We start from the raw sequence: 25,365 nt of genomic DNA on the forward strand, positions 1-25,365 counted from the left end.
TGCTGTACACTGTTTGTCCCCTTAGGGTCCTTTTGTTTGCTTAGAGGGGGACTTAGGCTCTGCCTAACCTCAACACAGAGCACAGGTTGGGGTAAAAGTTAACACCTTCATTAAAAGTCAGATTGATGATCTTACAGCAAAGCCAATTCAAATACATTATCTCAGGCTTGCACTTAAAGATCGAGAAGAGCCTTATGAGCCTGAAAGGCCACATGACGACGTGTTTCAGTCGTCCCCTTGAGAGCTGAACCGGATAGCCAATGACGGGTAAGAGAGAATTGCTGGTAGCTGCCTAAGCCAGGCGGGCAGCCAAAGCTGCTGTCTTAGCCCATGACGGGTTAAAGCTTCAGTAGAAATTCTCCAACCTAAGGCAGGCACGGTTCCCTAAGGGATTATTTTGGCTCATTTTCCTTCTTTTTAAAATATAAAAGAAAGGGGGATCTGTCGGGAGCCATAGGCCCCTACCCCAGGAAATAGCAAGACCTGATTTCTGGCAAAGCTGTTTTTCAGACATCAAGGCTGGCCTGGTTTGAGATTAACCAGATGACTATACTTGAAAGCCTCTCACAAACATGTTGTTCTAACCTGGGCACTTAACGCCTGAGAGACTCCCTCATTTCTCATGTAATTGCTAAGAAACTTTGGTGTTACTCTGTAATCATACAAGTGTAACCTCTTAATTGATTTATAACTTGCTATATAGAATTGTGGTGTTACTATGGAATTTACTCTGTGATCAATTGGTGTGGTGTTATTGTGATAATCATTCTGTTAATTAAGTTGCCCTACTTCAATGGATTTTTCCCTGCCAACTTCCCCCTCTCCTCCCTATAAAAACTTTGTGTGAATGTTCATTAAATGAGACTTGATCAGAAAGCCTGTCTTGTCTCCATTCTTCGCATCCCTTGTCCCTTTCCGTCCCCTCTCCTCCCTCCAGAAACCCACGTTGACTGTCCTGCGGGTCGGGACAGGGTCTTGCTGTTCCCCTGGCTGCTTGAACTCATGGTAATCTTCCTGCCTCAGCCTCCTGAGTGCTGGGATTACAGGCATGTACCACTATGCTTAGCTTTTTAAAAATAATCTTTAGGCTGGGTGTGGTGGTTTAATCCCAACACTCAGGAGGCAGAGGCAAGTGGATCTCTGTGAGTTTGAGGCTGGCCTGGTCCACATAATGAGTTCCAGGACAGCTGGGGCTAGAGGGAGACCCTGTCTCAAAAAAAGACCCCCACCCAAAAAATCAATCTTTTATTATTTTATAAATATTTTGTTATTTTATGTATATAAGTGTACCTGTGTCTTGCAGTGCTCATGGAACCCAGAAGGAGTCAGATCTCCTGAAACCGGAGTTATACATGGTTGCTAGCCATGGATGCTGGGGATCAAACCCAGGTCCTCTGTAAGAGCAGTCAGTGCTTTTAACCCCTGAGCCATCTCTCCAGCCCTTATTTATTCCTTGGGATAAATTTTACTATGGCTGTTTCATGGTCTAATTTATTATTTTTTAAAAATCTAAAAGTATATTGTAACCTCTTATTTATTGTAGGAAACAATCAAAATGTTTGTAGCAATTCTTAGTTTCTGGTTCCAGCTTTGTTTCTCTCTCACTTCAGAGCCATCTCTCTATTTCCCAGGGCGGATTATCATTTACTTTCAGTAGATAAGTTTGTTTTGTTTTTGAGGCAGATGAATTAGTGCATGGTAAACATACTTAGAAAAGCAGTTTTAAAACTATCTAATTGTGTCAGTCCCTTTTATAACCTTGAAAATTTGTTTCAAAATTTTCTTTCCAATCTTTGGAGAAATTCAACACTGTGTGACAAGATTTAGGAGGCCCCCTGACCTGTGCCTCTCTTCCCTTCTCTGACACCTCATGAGTTCATCTGTCCTGTTCCCTGTAATGAATTGTTTGCCATTCCTGGAAGGTTTTGGAATTAAGATTTTCATAGTATCATCTTACCTTCTTGTAAAAACAAATTATGGTTGGAGATATAATTTACATATTATGCAATTCATTCTCTTATACAGATTAGTTTTTAGAATACTCAGAGTAGCCATTAAATTAACACCGAATATTTTCATTACTCCAAATGGAAACCCTATACTTACCGGCTGCCACTCGTTTCTGCTCAGACTAAGGCAAGGACCAATCTTCTTTTTATCTGCATGGATTTATCTATTTTGAGCATTTCATGTAAGTAGACCCTTACGGGGTATGGCCTTAGGTGTCTGTTCTCACTTAGCATGTTTTCAAGGCCTCCATGCTGCAGTATGTATCAGCGCTTCGGTTCTTTTTGTGACATGTCACTTTCAGGAATGAATGAATTTATTCATCCGTCAGATGATGGGCACTGAGCCATCTGCACTTTTTGGCTAGTCTGAACTATGTTGTGATGAAATTCATGTACATGTTTTTGTGTGGCTATGCTCCAAAGCCTTTAGGTAGATCCAGAAGTAGAACGTTGGGTCACAGAACTATTTAACATTTTGGGGAACGGTCTATAAGAATTCCAAAATAAGTGCATCATTTTACACTAAGACCAACAATGTATGAGGACTTGTTTCTGGCCAACATTTTTAAAAAGTATCTATTTATGTTTACCAGTGTTTTGCCTGCATGTAAGTGCACCTGTCTCATGCAATGCCTGCAGAGGTCAAAAGAGGGTGTGGTCTCAAAAGACCAAAAAAGAAAAAAAAAACATATAAAAACGTGATTCTCCCACTGCCTGTCTCCCCTCACTGTGCTCAGCTGGCTTGCTGCCTTCCATTCATCCCTCCATCAGACCCTGCTTCTAGAAACCACCAGGGTCAGTGGCTCTTCACCAACTCTGTTATGCTACTCACCTGACCCATCCACAGCACCTCCAAGGCTGTATGCCTTCTGAGTGCCTTAGCAACTAGCACATAATAGTTGCTTAATAAATACTTAAATGAGAAAACATTTTTGAGAATAAAAAATGTGAGTAGAATGGATTGAAAGAGACAATGGGGAAGATAGGTGGTGGGTAAGACTTCCAAGGAAGGATGGTGTCCCTGTCCTCTTTGTGGCATGACAGTGTATGAAACTGGGCTATTTATTTTGGTCTTTTTGAGACAGGGTCTCCCTGTAGCCCCAGTTGGCCTAGAACTCACTATGTAAACCAAGCTAGCCTTGATCTCAGAGATCTGCCTGCCTCTGCCTCCGAAGTGTTAGAATGAAAGGCATGCACTACCGAGTCCAGCCAAGACTGGGTGATTTATAATCAACAGGTATGTACTGGCTCTTGAGACTGGGAAACTCCCAAGTCTGAGAGGGCAGAAGCTAGCGCTTAGTGTAACACCCATCACATGGTTGGTTTTCTCCTTTTTTAATTCTTTCCAGGGCCATGTTGAAGATTCTCATGTCCCTAAGTTGTTTCCTTTTTAATTCCATCTTTAGGAGATAGAGGGATGGCTTTGTGCTGCTCTTGCAGAGGACCCTGGTTCCATTCACAGCAACCACGTTGGCCAACTCATACCTGCCTGACTCCGGCTCCTAACTCCTGACCTCCTTGTCTAGGCTTGGCAGGCAGCTGCATTCACGTGTGTACACAAATACAATTTGAAAACTCCCATCTTTATAACACACTTCTTTCCACTTTACTATCTGCAGTTAAAAGCAGCAGCTTCTTCAATATAACTCAATTCTGCTTCAGAATTTCTTCACATTGGCTTGGTCTAGTTCCCTGGTACAGTATTTACTTAGCATGTGCGTCAGACCCTGGGTTCAGTCCCTTGCACACAAAAAAAGAAAAGAATTTCTGCCACTAGATACTCTAGAGAAGCAAGTTCTGAAATCCCTGCCTTGCCAGGGACATTACTCTGTTGCCCTTCCCAACCTGTAACGAGGATGACCTTTACTCCAGCTCCTAACACCTTGTCTATTTCTGAAGCCTTCTTAGACATCCTTACCTTTCTATTTGTACCAATATTCTGACCGTTGATGTAGTGCCTGTGACATTTAGACTCCCTACAGGGCTTCCCTCACAAGAGCTGTCCTTGGCATCCCGTTCATGGTAACCTAGGTCCTCTCTAGCCTCCTTCTCCAAATACCTTCTCCAAATCCACTGCTCAATTCCAAAACCACGTCCACATCTGCAGATATTACAGCACACTCTGCTCCTCTGGAACAGATTTCTTCTCAATGCTTTAGAGTTGCTGTAACAGAACGCTGTAGACTGGGTAATTTATGATGAACAGCAATTTCTCAGTGACGGAAGCTGGGAAATCCAAGGCCACGGACATACTTGGTAATGGTCTTCTGCGTTGTCTTGTGGCAGAAGGCAGAATGTTAAGAGATTGCAAGAGGGTGAGAGGGAAAAAGGGGAGGGACACAAACACACACACACACACACACACACACACACAGACCAAAACACCCCCCTTTAAAAAACGAACTCATCTCCTGCAGAAAGGTTTGAATCCACTGAGAGCACTCCTTGCTTAATCTCCTTCTCTCAGCACCACTACCCTGAAGGCTGTTTTTAACACGGGCCTTTTAAAAATTTATTTACGTATTTATTTATTTTTTGGTCTTTTTGAGACAGGGTCTTCCTGTAGTCCCAGCTGGCCTGGAACTCACTATGTAGACCAGGCTGGCCTTGAACTCACAGAGATCCGCCTGCCTCTGCCTCCCAAGTGCTGGGATTGAAGGTGTACGCCACCACGCCTAGCTTATTATTTTTATGTATATGAGTGTATTGCCTGCATGTGTGTAAGTGCACCTGTGTTGTGCAATGCCCACGAAGGTCGGAAGAGGGCGTCAAATTCCCCTGAAACTGGAGTTATGGACGGTTGTTAGCCACCATGTGGGTGCTGGGAATCAAACCCTGGTCTTCTGCAAGAGCAACCAGTGCTCTTAACCGCTGAGCCATCTCTCCAGCCCCAACACAGGCCTTTTGAAGGACACATTCCAACCACAGTGCACAATAAAGAAAATGAGTAACATGTCACTATGAGTTACCAGTCTGTGTAACAATAGACACTAAGAGTGAGAAATTAACAGTGAATTAGTCCTAAGTGCTTACACAAAGACAAGAAATAGGGAGAACACTGAGAAGCTGGCCCAGGTTATTGGGATATTCCTGAAGGTTGAGGTTGAAATCCAGCTAGCTTACCTCAACTCCTTAAGATGAACATCTGTTTTATTTCATACTTAAACTCATTAAAGCATTGCACTCACTATGGTGGGAACTTATGGACTACTCATAAAAGTACTGACTCCTGAAGATTAGGTGAAGCAATCCTCCTCTCCCCCCACCTTGCCACCATCATACCTGGTCTGATCCTAACTTCTGAGTCCTTTTGCTCTGCTACTTACTGAACAATTTTTCCTGCACTTCATATTCATCCTTTGGTTCTTTTTCATGCATCAAAACTGATCAGGTCATAAGGATCAAGCACCATCTCAGGGTTTAGCAGTAAATATAATCCCTGGCAACAAGTCAGTCTGTGTACTCACAGAGATTACTGTTATATAATAGACACTGTAAGGAGGCAGGAAGTCTTCACAGAGGGCGACCACACAGTTCAGGGAGACCCCTCAAAGTGACGAAGACTCATTAGGAGTTAGCAAAGGAAAGGTGGTGCCACAGAGAGAAGAATGAGCCAGAACAGAACATGGCATGCAAAGGGAAAGCACGCGAAGGGACATTCATGGACCTTAGCTGACAAGGCTGGTGAGGGCAGCAGGGGCCAGATCATGAAGAGCCTCACCTGCATATATTCGGGCTTGATCCTAAAGCAAATACAAGTCCCAACTTCTAATTCACAAAAATTCTTATTGGAATAGGCAGAAACCACTTTAAGACTTACCCATAGAATGAGTTCAAATTAAAGTTCCCTAGTTGGTGGCAGCTAATGTGGGGGTAGTATAGGGGTGGATCCCAGAACCTGGGTAGAAGGAGTCCTTCCCCTGAATGTCCAACTGCTAGTCCCTGCTGGCCCAACAGCAGTGTTGCAAACTTCTCTACAAGGGAATGTTCAGGGGTGGAAGAATCTAGGTCCCATCCTCAATCTAAGATCTAAATTAGTGCTTGTGACTGGTAAGAAAATCTACAGCCATCACTTTGGGGCAACTGCATTTTGCCTCTGGGAATTGGAAACAGCTCTAGGAAGTACAAAGGGCAACGATCCAGATTTCCCACAATAATCATCATTTATCTGCAGCAACAATATGACAAGACTATAATTCAAAAATTCTTGTAAGGAGGGCTAAAGAACACAGATTTCATTCATAGACTTTATATAACTAAAGAGGCACAAGATTTCCCCATCATAATGCCTCTACACTCCTCAGTGTCAGTTACTCCCAGTTATGGCTGCCACAAACCGCCCGCTCCTTCCCGTAGTGTAACAGTATTTTAATTCTCAGTAACGGCTCCAAGGGGCACAATACTCTTGTTTTCCCTCTGCCCTCCCCTGCTCCTGACCTTATCCAAACAATAACCTGTCAAATTCTAGGGAAGTTAGGAAAGAGTGGAAATGTTATTTTAGAAATAATCTATACCAAGTAGACATTTTGGAAAAAGTACAAGCCTCACAGTTAAATTCAAGGAGCTGAATAAATTGGCGATCTAGCTGAAATTGGCAAGACAGCTTGAGAAGCACTACGACAGAGGAACAGAAGACATACTGGAAAAACAAAACCCACACAATCACTGATAGCAAAATAATTTTATTTAGTTTCTTATTTTAAAAAAGGTAGCATTTCACATACAAATTTAGACTTAAAGGTTACAGTGTATATTTACCAAAAGGAACACTCCTGAAGGATGGCTAGCCTTAGCTCACTGAGTGGGCAGGGAAGCTCACTCCATGGAGCATTTACGTGAAAGTGCTTTCTTTAAGCCTTCACATGACACCTCCCTGTTCCTCAACCCTGCTGTCAGGGCTTGTGACGGGTAAGAAAATCCACAGCCATGACTTTGGGGCAACAGCATTTCGCTTCTGGGAATTAGAAACAGCTCTGGGAAGGAAAGCACAAAGCGATGATCCAGATTTCCCGCAACAACCATTTATCTGTAGCAACAATATAAGACTATAGTTCAAAAATTCTTGTAAGGAGGGCTAACGAATACAGATTTCATTCATAGAGAATTTATGTAATTAGATGAGGAAAATGATTTTCTCCACATTACAAATGCCTCTATACTATAAGGCCTAAGGGGGAAAAAAAAAAAAACATTCAAATCTGGGCTTTCCTTTCCCAAATAAAGTGTTTGGCACAACCCATCAGCTGTCCTGAGACTGACAGCTGAGAGGTTTCAGGAAGTGGTCCCATAACTTTTCTGTCGGGCTTCAACGTAAGTGTAAAATAGAGCTGTCAAGAAGCTGCACAGACTCAGGTCCACCTGTGCAGTAACGTGTTCCAGGAAAGTCAATTTGATGAAAAAAAGGTCTAGATGAAGCGGATATCCTACAGCCAGCCACAGGTTAACTCTGTCATCTCATGGAGAATAAATTCACTGGCTGCCCAGGAAGTCACTGTAATCCCAATCTCCTAGAGAAACTTTGATTTCAGCATCCCAAGGTCAGAGGGAAACGAGACAAAGATGCCCACAGATGCTTTCTAGGTCACTGTGTTCTACTCTCTGTGAACAACCTTAAGGAGAATCAGTGTGTTAGTAAGCACGGCAACTCTGGAACTTAGCCTTTAGACAGAAGTGGTGGGGTAAATGAATGTACCCCAAATCCAGTTTTAAAAGTAAAACTTCCTGTAATTTTGATACAATACTGTGCTGTGATTTAGGAACTGTACACTGTTCCTATATCTGGTCAAAGCCCTGTTCTATTCTTGGTCAGCCACAGCTGCGGTGACATTTAAGGAGTCATCTGTAGCTAAAAACCAGATACCTTAAGTCACACATGGGCTAGGGCAGTGATGTTGGCAGTTATGGCCCAATGGAGGAGATAAATGCAGGGCCCCAAGCTTTTATGCAGAGCCAAAGTTACATGTTCCTCAAATTTAAACTGATCTCTTTAGCTCTGAGCCTACTAATGCAATCAACTATTGATGAGGGATCTCTGGTTGGGTGGCAAAGTGCGTGTCCCTGCAGGCCACCAACCTGACTAAAGGAAAACCGAAAGGTGCAATTTCTATCAAGTAAATGGTTACTCAACTGGAAGATCATTTCCTGGGGAATGCAGAGGCCTAGCTGTTAATCACATGGAGGAATGTGGGACTGAACTTTAAAGAGAGTCTGGGTCCCAGGTACAGTCTTATTTAATTTACCATATCCTGGTGGTCCGCTCTCTGGCCTCCTATCTCTTGAATGTCTGAGCACACATGTCCCCAGGGACCAATGTAAACATTATTCAATAGACCTCAGCTTAAGAAAACCACAGCTTGTTATATAGCGTTTGCCATTCCAGTGCAGGCAGTATCTTAGCGTCAGATTTTCATTCATGAGTACCGGTTTAAAAAGAAAAACATACAGAATATTTGATAAAACTGTGGCTAAAAAGACCTTTGAGGGCCAGGCAGCTGGCTCTAGCCTGCACTCAGCTGGCAAACCAGGACTATCACAAGAGTCAGAACAGAGCATGAATTCTCTGTGAATCTGAAGAGTCCATATGATCACTGTTCCCACTTAGCCCCTTGGGCAGCATCTTGATATGGGAGAACATTTCCACCTCTTGCATCAACCTGTGCTCTCCTTGTTTTGGATGGGGCTCTCTCCAGAGGGTTCAAGAGCCTCCTGAGGGGGAAGGGAGCCTTCTCTTCCAGTCCTAACATCAGAATATTTCAAAGCACAAGAGTAGTCCATGAACATGTTAGGGATGTTGCTGCCAAAGTAGATCTTACTGTTAGAAGCAATGGCCTGGTACTTTTTGAGCTCCAGGTATTCTGGGGTCAATTTGTGCTGTGTGGGACAAAGAAGAGTAAAGAAATTAGGATAGTTTTGTGCAATAAGTCACCTCTTTTTCCCCTACAGCCATTTCTCTCATTTCTATCCTGAGCAACATGACTCAACTTGGAATGTTTACCAATGACTCTCTCACTTGGAGTGTGGCTATCATACTAGCGGCTAAGTTCCTGACTAAAATTCCTTCAGCAAGCTCCTATATTAATGCAAGAGCTGTATACTTCTTACTAGATGGGGAACAAATAACTAATGATATTTCTTTTTTGTGACTTAGGGCATACAAAGTACTTTTATATGCATTTTCTATTTCATCTAGCTGAACTCAACCTGAAACTGACATGGAATTTCTATTGATTCTCTTGAGAGGTACAAAGGTCAACAGATCAGTGTTAGGGCTTCCAAAGAAAACCCTGGGTTCACAACAATACAACCAGCTGCCTATGTGACTTAACTTTTCTTGACCAAATTCAAGAAGTCACCTGATCTGGTGACATTTTGCCTTTACCCAGAAGTTGGTTGTTTAAATCATTTGTGATACAGATGTCTGTCAACCACCATAACTGTTTGCATCAGTATTTTACTTAAAAAAAAAAAATTTTTTTTTTGAGATAGTGTCTCATGTATTTCAGGCTAGCCTTAAACTTGCTATATGTAAAAAGATGACCTTGAACTTCTGATCTGCCTGCTTTCACTTCCAGAGTGCTGGTATTACTGGCATCTGCCACCATGCTGTTTATGAGGTCCTAGGGATCGAACCCAGGGTTTCATGCTTCAGGCAAGCACTCAACTAGCTGCGCTATACCCATACCCTGTCAGTATTTTGTTTAAATTACAGTGTCATGATATATTTAACCAAAATTTCTTTCTCTTTGATTGAAACTCATTTCCACTGTCCCAGATCATCTGTTCTCAAAGCTCCTCAGAACTGTCCCCAGCAGTCTTCTCTCAAGTGCCTTGTCTCAGGTCCTATTCTCCTTCCCCAGTACCACAGCACCCACTCTCTACACTCCAGCACCTTCCATGCTGGATCTCACCCTCTCCAGTTGATTTTTATCCTCTGTCAAAATACTACATCAAATCTGGTCACCCTCTACAACTAAATTACTTCTTAAAGTCCTTTTAATATAGGTTGATGTATGGGCTATATTTTTCAAAGTGGCATAAAATTCCTACCCCTTTCAGGATAAAATCTGATCTCAATAGTAAAGTCTTTCTTTAAAAAAAAAAAGTATTTTATTTTTTATTTTTATGTGTGTTTGCACATGTGCAGGTGCTCTCAGAAGTCAGAAGAGGGCTTAAGATACCCTGAGGCCAGAGTTACAGGCAGTTGTGAACTGCCTAAGCTGGGTGCTGAGAACAAAACTCGGAGCCTCTGCAAGAGCAACACAAACTCTTATCACTGAGCCAGCTCTCCAGCCTCAACAGTAAAGTCTTGATGCTTGTCTGATCAACACCTACCATCAATTTGGACCGTTATATGTGTCAATTTTCCATCTTGCTTTCATCTTGACCAAACTCCATCCTGTTTCCTCTGATATTAAATTTATACTGGTTTCCAAAGTTCCGACAATTTACACTGTCAACCCATCACATCTGACCATTTCTTCTAATTTATGCCTTTCCTTTCTAATTGAAAATTTAAACCCTCTATATCTTAAATCTTGATCTGCATGACCTACCTTAGCAATCTCAGTAGCACACATGCATGTAGAAATGTTACGTGTGAGGGGTGCTAAGCAACAAGCACTACAGGCATGTAGCAGGCAAGGGCTAGGGGTGCAAAATAGACCACAGTATAGCAGAGTCTTCAACAATGGAAGTATCTCATCCCAATTCCTAAGTATGTCTCAGATAAGAGGCATTGCTCTAAACAAGTTTAGTTTCTATTCTGAAAAGCTACTGTATCTGGAAAACTGTTCTAAGTGAGTTTTATTATTTTCTTGTCACTCTTCCAAGAGATCTTCAATTTTACAGAGCCCCTATATTTCAGTTCAAATGAATGGATTTATGGCGTTTGACTTGTGCTTAGGTATCTGTTTATCTTTGTTCCAGAGTTCCTTACTTTTATAAAAAATTATTAATGTTCCCAATGAGTATCAATATGTCTTATTAAATAATTGGCCAAGGATGGGTTTGTTATTACTTGACAATGAATAAAATTACATCTACTCTATCAACCCCTAAAAAAGGGAATGCACATCAGGAACTAGCACTATGAAAGGGGAATGCAGAGCCAGTCACCTTGTTTGAAGTGGCGTATTTGTGTGCAGCATAATACTCAGCATCTGCTTTTGCCTTCTCTCGGGCCAGGAATGCAGCATCTAGCAAGTAAAACACAGTCACAGCATGTTTGCAACAAAGGAAAGTTGCTAATCTATTCCCTCAGCTGAGTAAGAGTCCCTTTTCCCATTGCTTAGTATTTCAATTGTTTGCCTCACTCTAAAAGTTTATAACATTAGCAGTTTTCAAGTCCCAGTCCCCAGGACAGCTTCTTCTCAAGGGGAAATACCTTTGTCATTTTTAAGTCCATTAATTTTCTATGCTAAGTGACTCCTTTTTCCTGTACCTCCCCCTCCCCCTGCCTGTCATCCCATCACCCTCACACTCCATCCAGGCAGGTTTCAAGCAAAATAACAAAGTCTAGAAATGAAAGTTCCATTCTATTTCCACCCTCACCAAATCTGATCCAGAATCAGTTAACATAGAAAACTTAAAAACACTTGTATTATAGGCAAAAGTGTCCTTAAGACCATGACTGAACGTGGCCTGGAGGATGTCCCTGTGACCACAAGCCATGGACCCGCCTCCTTCCCACACTGTGCAAAGAAGCCACCCCCCTTCCCTTTTCCACCAATTGGTTGACCATAGCTGCTTGCAGGGGAGAGGCTAAGGGTATAAAAGTTGGGAAAACCACGAGGCTGGTCGCTCATCATTTTGTGAGGCTGTCCAGAACCACAGGATTTATGTCTGGGTGTGGACTTTCGAACACAGCTGGGACTTTCCTTTCGGCATCAGCTGTGAATGGGGGGGGGCGCCCACCTGTCTGTAAGTAACCGGCACCCCAAGCTCAGTTAGCAAGTCCAATAAACTCATTAAAGATTCTTCAAACTGCAGTTTGGAGAATTTTTTTCCTCAGGCTGTTGCAAGGACTGTGGGAGGAGGGGATTGGATGCCATGTGCACCTCCCAGCAGTGAATTTGACTTACACCTAAGAACACCAACATTAGCATATGTAAGTCCTGGGTTCAATTTCCTTGACTCTTAGTGACAGCAAAAAGGAAATCAACATGCCACTATGCAATAACAGAATTTCAGGTTTTCTGTTAAAACTGGGTCTTATTTTTTTCTCAGCGAATTTATTGTTATTGCTGTTGACAGGTGACAAACAGGTGGTGGTAAACTTATTATTCTGTATATTCTTTTTTAAAAAAATTTTATTTTTAATTATGTGAACATGTGTGCATCTGTGTGTGGGTTTGTGTCCATGAGTGTAGTGCCTGTGGAGGCCAGAGGAGGGCATCAGATTCCCTGGAGCTAGATTTATAGGTGGTTATGAACCACCTGACATGGGTGCTGGGAACTGTACTTGGGTCCTCTGTAAGAACTGCATGTGCTTTTAACCATGACCTTAGATGAGCTATCTCTCCAGACCTTATTTTGTAAATATCAGGCCAGCTACTTCCTCGAGACTAGAATATTCCATGGCTTTCATCCTGAATCAGAGAACCAAAGCAGCTCACGATTTAGTGCTTCCCATTCTTCCCAATGTACCTTCAATTTCAGAAATGCGCTTTTCAGTTTCTTTCTCCATCACCTTCTGCTGAAATCGAATCTTTGCCACTTGTGCAATCTTTTCTGCTTCTATAACCATTACAAAAGAAAATATCAGAAGCATCTCCAATTCCCAAAGCACTCAGAATCAGCAGCACACAGTCTAACACTAATGACATAATGCTTTATGGCTTCCTGTTCTACAAACAACTCAAAGGGAGAAAGGGACTTTCTTTCATCACAGGTCTATTGTGATAGCGCATTTTGTGGGAAGAGGGATTCACAAAAGTTAACAGTTCCAGTTTTTCATGAGCAATGGTTCACAAGCTAATGGTGAAAAACAATGCCTATGAAAGCTATCACAGAACAAAACCAGCACAGAAATGCATGGCCACATGGACAATGGGATGAAGTGGCAGGAGGAACATAAATTAAATCAAGGAACACCTTCTAGAAGGCAGTTTACAGGAATAATGGACATGTTCTGGGGGTGGGGTGGGGAGCATGCCAGGAAGCATAAAGGAAAACACGTAGGAATAAGTAAAAAAGCCACAGGGAGATAGGAGATAGAGCAGGTGACAAGACAGTGAAGAATAAGACTAGAAAGAGGGCCAGAAAACCTGTTTTGAATGACAGGTCAAGAAGCTTGGTTTTACTATATTCAGGATCTACTGCTAAGTTATCATCAAGAATACGACATAAGGAAATGAATACAAATGGAGGAACAGTCCTGCTGTAAAGATAAAACAGAAATTAAGGAAATTAATCTGAGAAGGTCAAAAGTAAGTAAGGATAGTGAGCACGTTAACCACAGTGTACAAATACACACAGGAAAAACTACCTGTGGAAAACCTCCACCTAAACCCGAACACCCAGGACCTACCATAAAAAAAACTCCAATTACACTTTAATTGCTGTAATTCTTAAACAACATTCTCACTTTTCCTTTTCAGGCAAAGATGGTGAGGACACCTTGTCCTCTGTAGCCACAGATTCAAGGAAATGCTGATTGAAAATATTGGGAAATATAAAAAAAAATGTGTGTTCAACGTGCACACTGTTTTTGGTCATCGTTTCCTAAATGATATAGTATAACCATTAACATAGCACTTTCATTATAATAGGTATAAATAATCTAGAGATGACTTAGGGTGTAAGGAAGAATGTGCGTAAGTTACATGGAACATATTCCACCTTATATAAGGAACTTAAACACCTGTAGACTTTGGTATGGGATATGGTGTGAGGTAAGGAAAGAATCAAGTCCCCAAAGGTCTCAATAGCTATTTTAACATATCTTATATCACTAGCCTCTGGGGAAAAACAAGTGACAGAAAATCTCCAAGTGTTTCTTCTTCTCAGAAAGCAGTACCCTTTACCAATTACCTCAGGACATAGTTCCCTTTCCCCACCAGAGTATAATCAAGCTATATGATTCTAACTTAAAGAGAAGCTACTGGGCTACACATTTAGCTATAAGCATAAACTCAAGGTATGTTGTTCATCACATGGGAATAAACCAATGAAAAGCATGACCAGACTTGGAATTCTAGAAAGGTGAAAGAGTAAACTAATGAGAAAAATCCTTTGGTTAATACCTTGAAACGTTACATAAAACAACATCTGTTTCAATGCACTGCAAGTTCATAAGAAAGACAGCCTCTAAGACACAGCAAAGGAGAGCCGAGAACCTGTGCAGTGGCAAGTCTGAGGCGGTTACCACAGAAGAGAGGGAGAAGGATGTGGGTAGTGTTCCAAACCTGGCCACGTTAGAAATGACTCCTGAAGAAACCAAGACCTCTAGAGGTGGTAACTCTCAAGAAAGGGGGCCTAAAGAACTGTACCTGTCTGCTCAAAGCACGCTTTCCTTTACCTCAACAGGTCAAAGTGAAACTGGAAAACATTCAAATCTAGAGTGATCTTAAAAACATAAGAACAGTGACTGCTCAGAAAGAACAATCAGACCATTGGCATGCTTGTATCACATACAAGAGTGGAAAAAAAACAGTACTACTGCCAAAGTGGTGTTTGGTGCAGAATTTAGACTAAATTACCATCTAAGAATAAAATAAAAACACTTTTAGACCAAAAAAGCCTGAACAAGCTTTCTGTTCCTTAGCCTTCACTAGAAATACAAAACTAGAAAAACAACAAACTAGCAGACAAAAAGGAGGAACTATGAGAATCAGAGGAAAAGATTACTCGACATTTCTAAATCAAAGTAAACATTTACTGTAATAGTAATGATGACAGTAGGTAATGAGAGGGTAAAAACAACATGAAACTAGACTACAGGGCAACAGTAAGGTGAGACTAGAGGACAGGGGTGAGAACTAAAGCATTTCCAAGTAGTATGCAAGAAGAGAACAAAGAATGATTAACTTCAGACTTCACCAAGTCAGATCAGACATGCCTGTTAACATTTCACAAGTGATGACCAGTTGTACATTCTGAAAATAGAATGTAAAACTTCTAGTCAAGTAAAGAAAAGGAATGAAAACAACTCATTTAATACCAATCAGAGATGAAGGGAAAAAGAATTGGAGGAAAAAATGCATGGTAAATAGCACACAATTGAGTGATAACACACAAATCCAAACACAGTAGTAACTACAATAAATATAAAAAGACTAAAACTCACCAGTTAAAAAGACAGATTCTCACATTGGATAAGATAACAAAATCCAGCTATATGCTGTTTATAAGAGACACACCTAAAACATAATGACATAGAAAAGTTGAAAGTAAAAAGATGGAAAGATACATCAAGAAAATAACCAAGAGAAATCTGGCACAACTGTATTATCATTGGCCAACAGAGGTCTTAAGTCACAAAAATATATTCAGGGATAAAGAACATTATATAAAATAGGAGGAAATCTCCAGCGACCCTGAACCTAAATGCCCTTAAAAATTACAACTCAACAAATACATAATTATAGCAGGGAATTTTAACACAGTGTTTTCAGCAGTTGGTAGCTCAAGAAGACAAAAATTAGAAGAATATAGAAGATGTGATCAATATCTTTCATAAGCCTGACACAATGCATCTACAGAGAAACCTGAATCCAATAAACAGACTACACAGTCAATGTTTTCAAGCATAACTAGAACATTTATGGAAAAGGGCCACAAGGCAACTTTCAACAAGTGTTCATATAAAAATTTTTATTTTCTGACTATAAATGACACTGAAAACCAGTAATAAAAACCTAGGCTCAAAACTCACTGAGCCAAAAACCAAACAGTATACTTATAATTAATTACTCATGAATCAAAGATGAAATTATAATGGAAATTTTTTAAAAGAATTAAAACTAAACACTAACAAGCCAAAAAAAAAAAAAAATCCTGCAAGACACAAAACAGTACTCAGAAAAAAAATTTATCCTACATGCTTCCATTTTTAAAAAAATTCAAAGTTAATGAATTAAGAACCAACAAGTTAACTCAAAGTGTGTAGAAAGAAGGAACTAATAAAAATGAGTATAAATAGCACTGGAATGAAAGCATCAATTAAACCAAAACCAAATAAAATAAGAAACGTCAAAACTGACCGAATGAAAGGGAAGGTACAAATAGACAACCTACGGAAAATGCAACATACAGACTTGGCAGGTATTTTCAAAGTTGTAGGTCAATTCTATAAATTTATGCCTCCAAATCTGAACCATCACAGAAATTGACAATTTTCAATCAATACATAATTGCCAAAACTTAGAAAGAAACAAATAATGGAACAGACTAATACACAACAGAGAAATCCAAGCAGCAGGTTAGATGTTACGGAGAAAGTACAAGCAAACAAAAAGCACAAACCGTATTGGAGCAAAGTGGTTTTCACCAGTTTTGTGAAACTTCCGAAAAGGAGGTAATACATAGATATAAGGTTCCAGGAAATAAATGCTCTTCAAGTCTTTGAGGTTTGAAGATGATACAAAACAAAAACAACCTCTAAGCCCCAAAGCAAAATACAAATAAGCAAATCCTGGAGTCTATAAGAAAAGGACGTGGCAAGCTGAGCTCATTTATAAAAAAGGAAAAGAAAATTTTTTTAATTGTCAGCAAACTTTATAGAGATCATGAATTTTCTATACCACGACCAAGTGGGTTTAATACAGCAATATAAAGAAAATTCACACCTATTAATATAATCTACCATATTAACAACTTAAAAGGAAAATCATATGTTTAACTGAACATAAACAAAAAATTTTTATAGTCATTCTTTTTCTTTTTTTGGTCTTTTTGAAACAGGGAGTCTCTTTGCAGCCCCTGCTGGCCTGGAACTCACAGAGATCAGCCTGCCTCTGCCACCCATGTTCTGGGATGAAAGGCGTGTGCCTTAACAGTCATTCTTAATAAAGGCTCTTGGCAAGCCAAGAACAGAAGGAAACCATTGACTATTAAATGCTAGACAGAAATTATTAACGTAACTATTTAAAGTTTGGGGTAAGACAAAAATGCCTATCACTTTGTATACTGCACAGGAATTCACAGCTTAAGGTAATAAGACAACAAGAAGAAATAAAAGGTGTAAAGTTTATATAAAGGAAAACCCCAGAATTGTCCTTATTACAAATGCTCACAAGGGAAACCGGATAGTGTTTGCAACAATAGCATTTTCAATAAGACTGCTAAATTAAAATATCAGTAACATGTATACAAAAGCAATGAAGATTTAGAAAATATGCCTTTATAAAAGAGCCTACTTGCCGGGCTTGGTGGCGCATGCCTTTAATCCCAGCACTCGGGAGGCAGGGGCAGGCAGATCTCTGTGAGTTCAAGGCCCGCTGGTCTACACAGTGAGTTCCAGGACAGCTGGGGCTACAGGGAGACCCTGTCTCAAAAAGACACCCCCCAAAAAGCCTACTTACAGCAAAAACCAAAGCAAACAAAAAACCCCAAACCTTAAAAGTATACACCTTTAAAAGGAATACATTTCTAACAAATGTCAAGGACTTTTAAGAAAAAAATTTTTTTCTATTTTTCCATTTTCCATGTTTGTGTGTTCCCACGTGCACCTGGAAGCCCAGGCTGATTATCAGTGAATCACCCTCTGTTGCTTTTCCACCTTATTCATCCAGGCAGGGTCTCTCAATCAAACCTAGAGTTCACCAATATGGTCAGCCTTGCCAGCAAGCTTACTCTGGGGAGTCCATCCCCATCTTCTAAGGCTAGGATTACAGGTGAGCCACTGTACACACCCTGCATTTTGTGGGTTTCTGGGAATTCGAACTCTGGTCTCAAGCTTGCACTCTAACTGCTGAGCCATCTTCCCAGCCCCAAATTAGATACTTCTTAAAAGTTGTTTCTCATAAACAGAGAAATATAACAGTTTTATAAGTATCATAAATATTGTATAAATAAGTATACATTCATTGAAGTTCCAATAAAAAATCCTAAAATAGCATTTTATAGAGTCTGACTTAGCTTTTACATTTACATGGACAAATAAAGGACCTAGAATAGCCCAGGCCAATTTCAGGAATAGCTAGGACTAAATAACAGTTATAGTCAACAGTAGCTAAGGAGAATCATCCTCTCAGAGGGTAAAACTGTTTAATAGGGAAAACATAGACCAAAACCAAAAAACTGAGACACCAAAATGCAGAACCTATCGCCAAAGCACATTATATATAAGATCTTACTACATAACACAATTTACACTCAAAATAGAGGAAATTATGAAGTACTCAATTGTCTAAACAACTGGCTCACCATTTGGAAAAATAAAAACTCAATTTCTATGCCATGTTAAACACTACAATAAATTCTTCATGGATTAAAGCCCTACAAACAAAAAGCAGAACTTTAAACTTTTAGAATGGATTTGTTACTTAATGATAGCAAAAGAATTTTTTTTTGGGGGGGGGTCTCTTTGAGACAGGGTCTCACTGTAGCCTCAGCTGGCCTGGAACTCACTAGGTAGACCAGGGTAGCCTTAGACTCACAGAGATTTGCCTGCCTCTGCCTCCCGAGTGCTGGGATTAAAGGCATGTACTATCACACTTAGCTGCAAAAGAATTCTTAAGGAGCAAGCCACAAAGGAAAAGATGATCTTGACTATGTGAAAATTAATATATATATGTCAAAGAAATTTCATAGTTCAATAGTAAGCCAAAAATCAAGAAAAGACATTTGTAATGCATAAATTTTGGAAAGGATTAACTAGTACCCAAGAAATATAAAGACCTCCTATAAACCAGTTCAAAAAAGGAATCAAATAACTGGCTAAAGATATTAAAAGGCAATACACCTTGAAGAAAAAAAAGGAAACCTGAATGACCAATAAACAACTTTACCAATAACCAGAGAAGTTAAAATTGAAATTATGTGACACTATGTCCACCACTGAACTGACATAAATGCCTGAAGTTCTAATAACTCCAAGGGGTGAGGAGGACACACAGAAAGGAGAACTCAAATATACCAGCAAAGAAATTGGAACTCACACTGAAGAGAGGGTAAAATGGAAGAACCACTCTTAAGAGTGTAATCTGGCAGTACGCTAGGAGGATACACACATCCTACGAACCAGCAATTTTATTTTCAGGGATGTTTTCTAGAAGTGCTGCTCAATTACTTGTTCTTAAAGAATAATCTGGTAGAAACCAATGACTAATTATAATAAAATTAAATTGCTAGAAAAGTAAAATTAAAAAGTAGAACATAAAACTGTAAGTTTGGGGCTGGAGAGATGGTTCGGCGGTTAAGAGCACTGACTGCTCTTGCAGAGGACCTGGGTTCGATTCCCAGTACCCACATGGTGGCTATGAACTGTCCTTAACTCCAGTTCCAGGGGAATCTGAAGCTGTCTTCTGACCTTGGTGGCATTGCACGACACAGGTGCACTCACATACATGCAGGCAACACACTCATACATATAAAATAAAAAATAAAAATATTAAAAAAAACCCTGTAAGTTCTATTTTATTAGATTCAATATACAAAAAATATTACTGTGTTAAAATGCTGCGAAAACATTAAATTCTCTCAGTATTTAGACCCTAACTCATCATGGCTCAGAAAAAAAGCCGGTAGTGAGATACTGTCCCATACCCAGGCTGAACAACGCTGCTCTAGGAAAATTCTTGCACATGTGTGAATTGGCGGCATTGAAAACGATACCTAAGCGCACAGTGGTGCTTAAAATAAAAATAACCTGGAAACTAAGTCTTCAGCAATAACTCACCGGAATAAACTGACAGCTGCTCCTAGAACGAAGCTGCAAGAGCTGAAATGAGCCGGGCTGTGTTTCATTACCTTCTGGCTCAACTTACTTTGAAAGGACATCAGAGTGTATGATGAAGTTTCCAGAATTCTCCATTACACATAATGCTATTTTATTTGAATTATCTCACTATCCAGCATGAGACTGACAAAGTACAGGACAAACTCTGAGCACTCATACTTAGAGATACTCATTTCACAGACAAATCCAAGTACCTATAACAGCCTTTTTCCTCTCGGTCTCAGCTTCTTTTTCCACAACCTTTTGTTTCTGTGCAGCGATAAGGAGCTTTGTCTTTTCTGCCTCCCTGTGAAGCAAAACACTGTAAAAATTAGAAAAGATTCTATTTTCCCCCTCCCTCCCTCTTTCCCTCCCTCCTTTGTGGTAATAGGGATGAAACACAGACATTCAGGTCTGAGGATGTAGTTTTATGCTTAGCATGTGTGATGCCCTGGACTGACTGAAGAGGGGGTGGGGAAGGTGAACACAGAATTCATTTACCACTAGAAGCAATCATATCTAAAGTGTAAAATATTTGAACTTTGAATAAACAACATTTTTTCTGTAAGTGGCTCAGATTCATGATCTACTGCCCAGCTTGCTACTTCACGCTTTACAGGCTTAAAGCAGAGGTTTACAATGAAATAGAAAAACACAACAACAATGACAACAAACTATATGACAGAATATGGACAGGAACAAAGAGGACTCAAGTACATACTTGAGCACTATTACTATTCCTTGGACCCCTGAGTGCGTGTACGTGTTTTCCCCAAGTGCTGGGGACTGAACTGAGTCTTGAGCATGTTAGGTAAGCAAAGCTGTTTTTCCTTCAGTATCTTGTATTTTCCCTTTCAACAATCAAAATTTCTAAAGAATTATTTCTTCTTTTAGTACCTATTGTGAGAATACAGCCATTTCAAATATTTTAAGTTTTATGATTAAACAGATCCTCAAAACACTTAGGAACTAATTCCATACTAAACAAGAAACTTCTCATTCATAGCTGTTCCTGGACACATAAATAAGACTATCAGGAGCCAACTCAAACTCAAGCAAGACTTTCTCCACAGGCAGTGTACAAAGATTCAGGTTTAATTATTACAATGAATGAAAAACTAAACTTTTTACCAGCTAGGTATCTATTCTTTACCATTACAATGAGGCAACAAAAAATGGACATTCTCTTCAACTATAACAATTTCTCTCCTCTATTAATATTTAATTTAAGGTTCTATTCAGAGTTCTTATGGCTTAAGCAATAATTTCACAGCAAACTGCATCTTTAGTCACTGACAATGTTTTGGAAATGTTTGTACATAAAAAGAAATCTAGTAAGGCTCCACATCATAGGTAATACTGCTGGAAATACAGAAAAACAGGTATTTATCCAATGCCAGCAAGTAATACCTTCCTTCTGGATGTTTTCTCTAGATTGGTGTGTTATTACGGGGATAGCTCTAAATGAAATATGAGGATCCCATTCATGTTACTCACATTAACTCAAAATTTCTTCTTATGGCTTCTGGGATTTTGGGTTTTGTAACACGTACAGCCTAAAATATAAAGTGAAAAGGACAAAATAAAAACCAGGCACGGTGGCTCACCTATAATCCCAGCACTTAGAGGGCAAGAGAATGAGGAGTTCAAGCTCATTCTGGGCTGCAGAGTTAGATCCTATCCCCACACCAAAACGAGACAGCAAGAACAAAAATGTCTTTTTAACTATGTCTTCTAAAGAAGAACTTCCCAAGTTGACCCTAACCACGACAGCACATCTCACGAGTCTGTGTAGGGATCCTGCTAGAACGTCTACTTTGCTTGCTGTCACACCACAGTCAGATCAAAGATCAGCTCCTTGTTTGCTGAAGTGATGTGGGGCTGTAAGAGAAAAATCTACCATCTTCAGTGAAGAAATAAACTAGGGAGAAGGTTTCCCTTAGAAGATACTTTGCAAAAGTATCAAAAGAAACAAGGTAGTCAAAGGTACAAAGTTGAAAATGTAAATTCAGGAGTCAAAAAGTAAATAAAAAACCCAGGTCAGTATGTGTAATTGAATACTGTATCTAGCAAGAAAATTAATCACTTCCTAAAGCTGGAATCACTTGGTATTAGGTATAAATGCATAGCTCAAAGCCTGACAGGTAATAAGCACCAACTCAAAGCTTCCATTCTTTCTCCCTGAAAACACACTTAGAACAAAGCTTACTTGTAGACATTCTTTACTAACACTTTGTTTTCCTAATCATAGTGTAATTTGGCATAATTAAGATTATTGACTTGTCGAAGAATTATTGGCAGCTGATTAGTGCTGGAAAATCACACAAGACTTGGCCAACAAACGAAAAATCAACTAATTAAACATCAAATACCAGGCTTTTTCCTCTAAGCAATCTCTTAAAATCAATGCAAAGAAGCATTCTGTTAGTGACTTTAATAATTGCTTACAAGGTTGTCATACAGTGCTAAATTTCTTCCTAAAAATTTCAAATAAAATCAATAGTAAATGAAAAAAAAAAGATTATTGACTTGCAAAGTGTTGGCTTTAAGGCTGACTTTTCTACAACCAAGAACCTGGTCTCTCTAAAAACTTTTGCTTTTACTCATTAAACTCCTGCAACCTCCATCTACACTGCAAATATACACAAAACACTGCTGATGATTTAATTTCCCTCTGAAAGATAGCTAAATGTTTAAGTTACAAAATCATATTTAAGCCCATGGATCTTATTTTATTTTTTAACTTTCAAGGTTTTTTGACTTTTTTAAAAAAATGGTGGCACACGCCTTTAATCCCAGCACTCAGGAGGCAGAGGCAGGTGGATCTCTGCGAGTGAGTTCAAGGCCAGCCTGCCAGCCTGGTCTACATAGTGAGTTCCAGGATAGCTGGGGCTACAGGGAGACCCTACTTCAAAAAGGCAAAAAAAAAAAAAAAAAATCATGAATTCTTCAGTGTTGTGGAGAAATAAATAAATAAATAAAAAACACAAGGGGATCTTAGTACATATAAAACAGCATCATGGGTTGGATTCCTAGCACCATGAAAACAAAAACAGTATTTGGCAGCTTCTGATGCCTTAAAAACTCCAACCTTTGCTTAGCTCCAGAAGAGAATTAGCCACTCTTTCATTTAAAAGCAAAACTGAGACCCTAAAATAGCCTCTCTTTTTTTTTGCTCAATTTCTGTCACTCTCAGAAGGAAGTACCTAGAGAACAGGATGAAGACAACTGCTTCCTCAGCCTGCTGTGAAAACTCACACAAGTTCCCCACTACTGCAACTAGGGAGCAGAGATCTCCAATTTCTGGGCCAAATTTCCAGAAACTTGGAAAACATTTTCAAGCTTCCTCCAAAGAGGAGCCCAAGGGCTAGATGAAAGATGGCAGGGGCTTTCAAACAACAAATACAGAACACCTTGTAACTTGTAAATCTAATATATCAGGCAAAATGAGGTGGCATGCACCCAAACTATTAGCTAGCCAAAAGGTTTGGATCCAGCCTATCTGATCCGAAGGTAGGGGTGGAGAGAACCAATTATTTGACCTTAACTGTCCTGAGAGAAATGTGTTTTGGGTTAAGCCACCTCGTTCCTCGTATTATCCTATTCGGAGGGCTCAAAGAGAGAGGTAGTCAAAGGGGATCTGTAGTTTCTGGCTGTACAAAGCTACCCTCCCCAGGCAGCTTGGTTCTTTGCTGCTTTACCAATGCGTTCTTCTCTCCTTATGCAGGGTACTCAGAAATGGGTAAATTTTCAATGACTTCATAACTGTCAAATACTTCAACAGCAGCTCCTCAAAACTGCCCCTGGAACCAGTGCCCCTTACAGCTCCTTGCCAGACTTATGTAGCAGCTCACTGGCTTTAGGAAATTATCTATATTCAACAAACTCTCCCACTGGCCCTTGCCACTGTACACCAACAGGGAGAGATAAGCAGTAGGCAAGACACGGTGCCACTTGGATGGAATGGCCCTTCTAAGTCTAAGAGCCCCAAAGCAAGAAGACAAGGCCACTGGGTTTAACAAGGAAATAATGCATGGTGAACTGCTACCAAACCTTCTCCTTATGGGAATTAGCTTGATAGGTCTGAACCATCAAGGAAGAATCTTGTCTGGCTCAACCTAGACAAATCTCCATGGTCAGGATGAATACAACCATCTATGTACGTAGACAGCAAAATGTATTGACTGCTGTTTATTCTAGATACTGTGGATCCAGTAGTGAACAACACAGCAAGATTGCTACCATGGCATTAAAAAATTTAAAGACATGAGACAAAAACAAAAGGCAAATAAATTAAGAGAATTTAAGATATTGAGTACTATGTAAAGAACTAAACTCTGCTGTCTGAGATACTGGGGAATTACTAACTCTGGAGGGGAAAAACAAGATTTTTATTTTGGCATAACTATCTAACTTAAAAAAAACAAAAACAAACAAACAAACAAAAAAACAAACTAAGAAAGTCCATGTAAAACACATAAAAAAACCCCAACCAAAGTTGAATGATGACAACCACAGAGTAGTGTGTTAAACACAGGAGGCTGGGGGCTGGAGAGATGGCTCAGTGGTTAAGAACACTGGTTGTTTTTGAAGAAGACTCGGGTTTGAATCCCAGCACCCACATAGCAGCTAACAACTATCCGTAACTCCAGTCCCAGGGGATCCGACAGTGTCTTCTGACCTCCGTGGGCATTGCACAGCACGGGTGCACTTGCCTACATGCAGGCAATACACACATACACATTAAAATAAAAATAATAAAGAAAATTAAAAAATATATAAAATAGAAGGCTGAAAAATAGACCTGAAGGTTTAAAACTGCATTACAACTATTAAAAGAAACTTTTTCATAAAAAGACAAATTAACAAAAACAATGGAGGAAATGAATTTCAAGGCTATATATATATTTTTCATTCAGTAATTTTTTCATAAAACAAAAAAATGAATATAAGTAAATTCAAAAGATCTTTGCTACTGGGCAGAAAATGAAGTAGAAAAGGTAAAAATGAAAGTATGGAGAGGACAAAAGGCCACTGCTGCCACCCAATGGGTTGGGGAGGACTGAAGCCCTACCTCACAAGGAAAACCAAAGTGCATTTCCCATGAACTAAAGATGCAATTCTAAGAATATCACTAAAAAAGTGGACTTTAAAACCCCATAGTTCCTTATGCCATCTACATTTCTACACATTTAAAGGGATAAAAGGCCATGAAAGTATGCCAGCCTGGCCTCACCCAACAAAAGAAGCCAATAAAGCATTAGGAAGACTTCAAACCTGTCAGAGGAGAAAAAAGAAAGTTAAATGAAAAAAAATAACAAACCAACCCCCACCCCAAATCTTGGAGGAAATGTTTAAAGGGTTTCAATATAGCTTATTTCAATCCATTAGAAAACCGTAATGAAAAAAATTTATCATTTCCACTAAAATCAGGACGAGAAAACGGTATCCAATTTCTCCATTCTTAATATAGTGCCC

At 39.8% G+C, this 25,365-nt stretch overlaps 1 protein-coding gene across 3 annotated transcripts in view; it reads right to left on the reverse strand.

Moving 5' to 3' along the window:
* Positions 1 to 6,671: 6,671 nt before the first annotated feature.
* Erlin1 (ER lipid raft associated 1) overlaps positions 6,672 to 25,365 on the reverse strand; it is a 41,481-nt gene continuing 22,787 nt past the window's right edge. For all 3 annotated transcript variants that reach the window (XM_029569639.1, XM_008845546.2, XM_029569640.1), the window contains 5 exons: positions 21,385 to 21,443; positions 20,103 to 20,194; positions 12,654 to 12,743; positions 11,124 to 11,203; positions 6,672 to 8,879 (listed from right to left, as the gene is read on the reverse strand). In XM_029569639.1, coding sequence (XP_029425499.1) covers positions 8,658 to 8,879; positions 11,124 to 11,203; positions 12,654 to 12,743; positions 20,103 to 20,194; positions 21,385 to 21,443 — 543 coding nt within the window. In that variant the 3' untranslated portion in view covers positions 6,672 to 8,657. The remainder of the gene's footprint in view (positions 8,880 to 11,123; positions 11,204 to 12,653; positions 12,744 to 20,102; positions 20,195 to 21,384; positions 21,444 to 25,365) is intronic.

Source organism: Nannospalax galili, unplaced genomic scaffold, assembly GCF_000622305.1.
Source record: "Nannospalax galili isolate Female #2095 unplaced genomic scaffold, S.galili_v1.0 scaffold161, whole genome shotgun sequence".
In the NCBI taxonomy this organism is placed as follows: Eukaryota; Metazoa; Chordata; class Mammalia; order Rodentia; family Spalacidae; genus Nannospalax; species Nannospalax galili.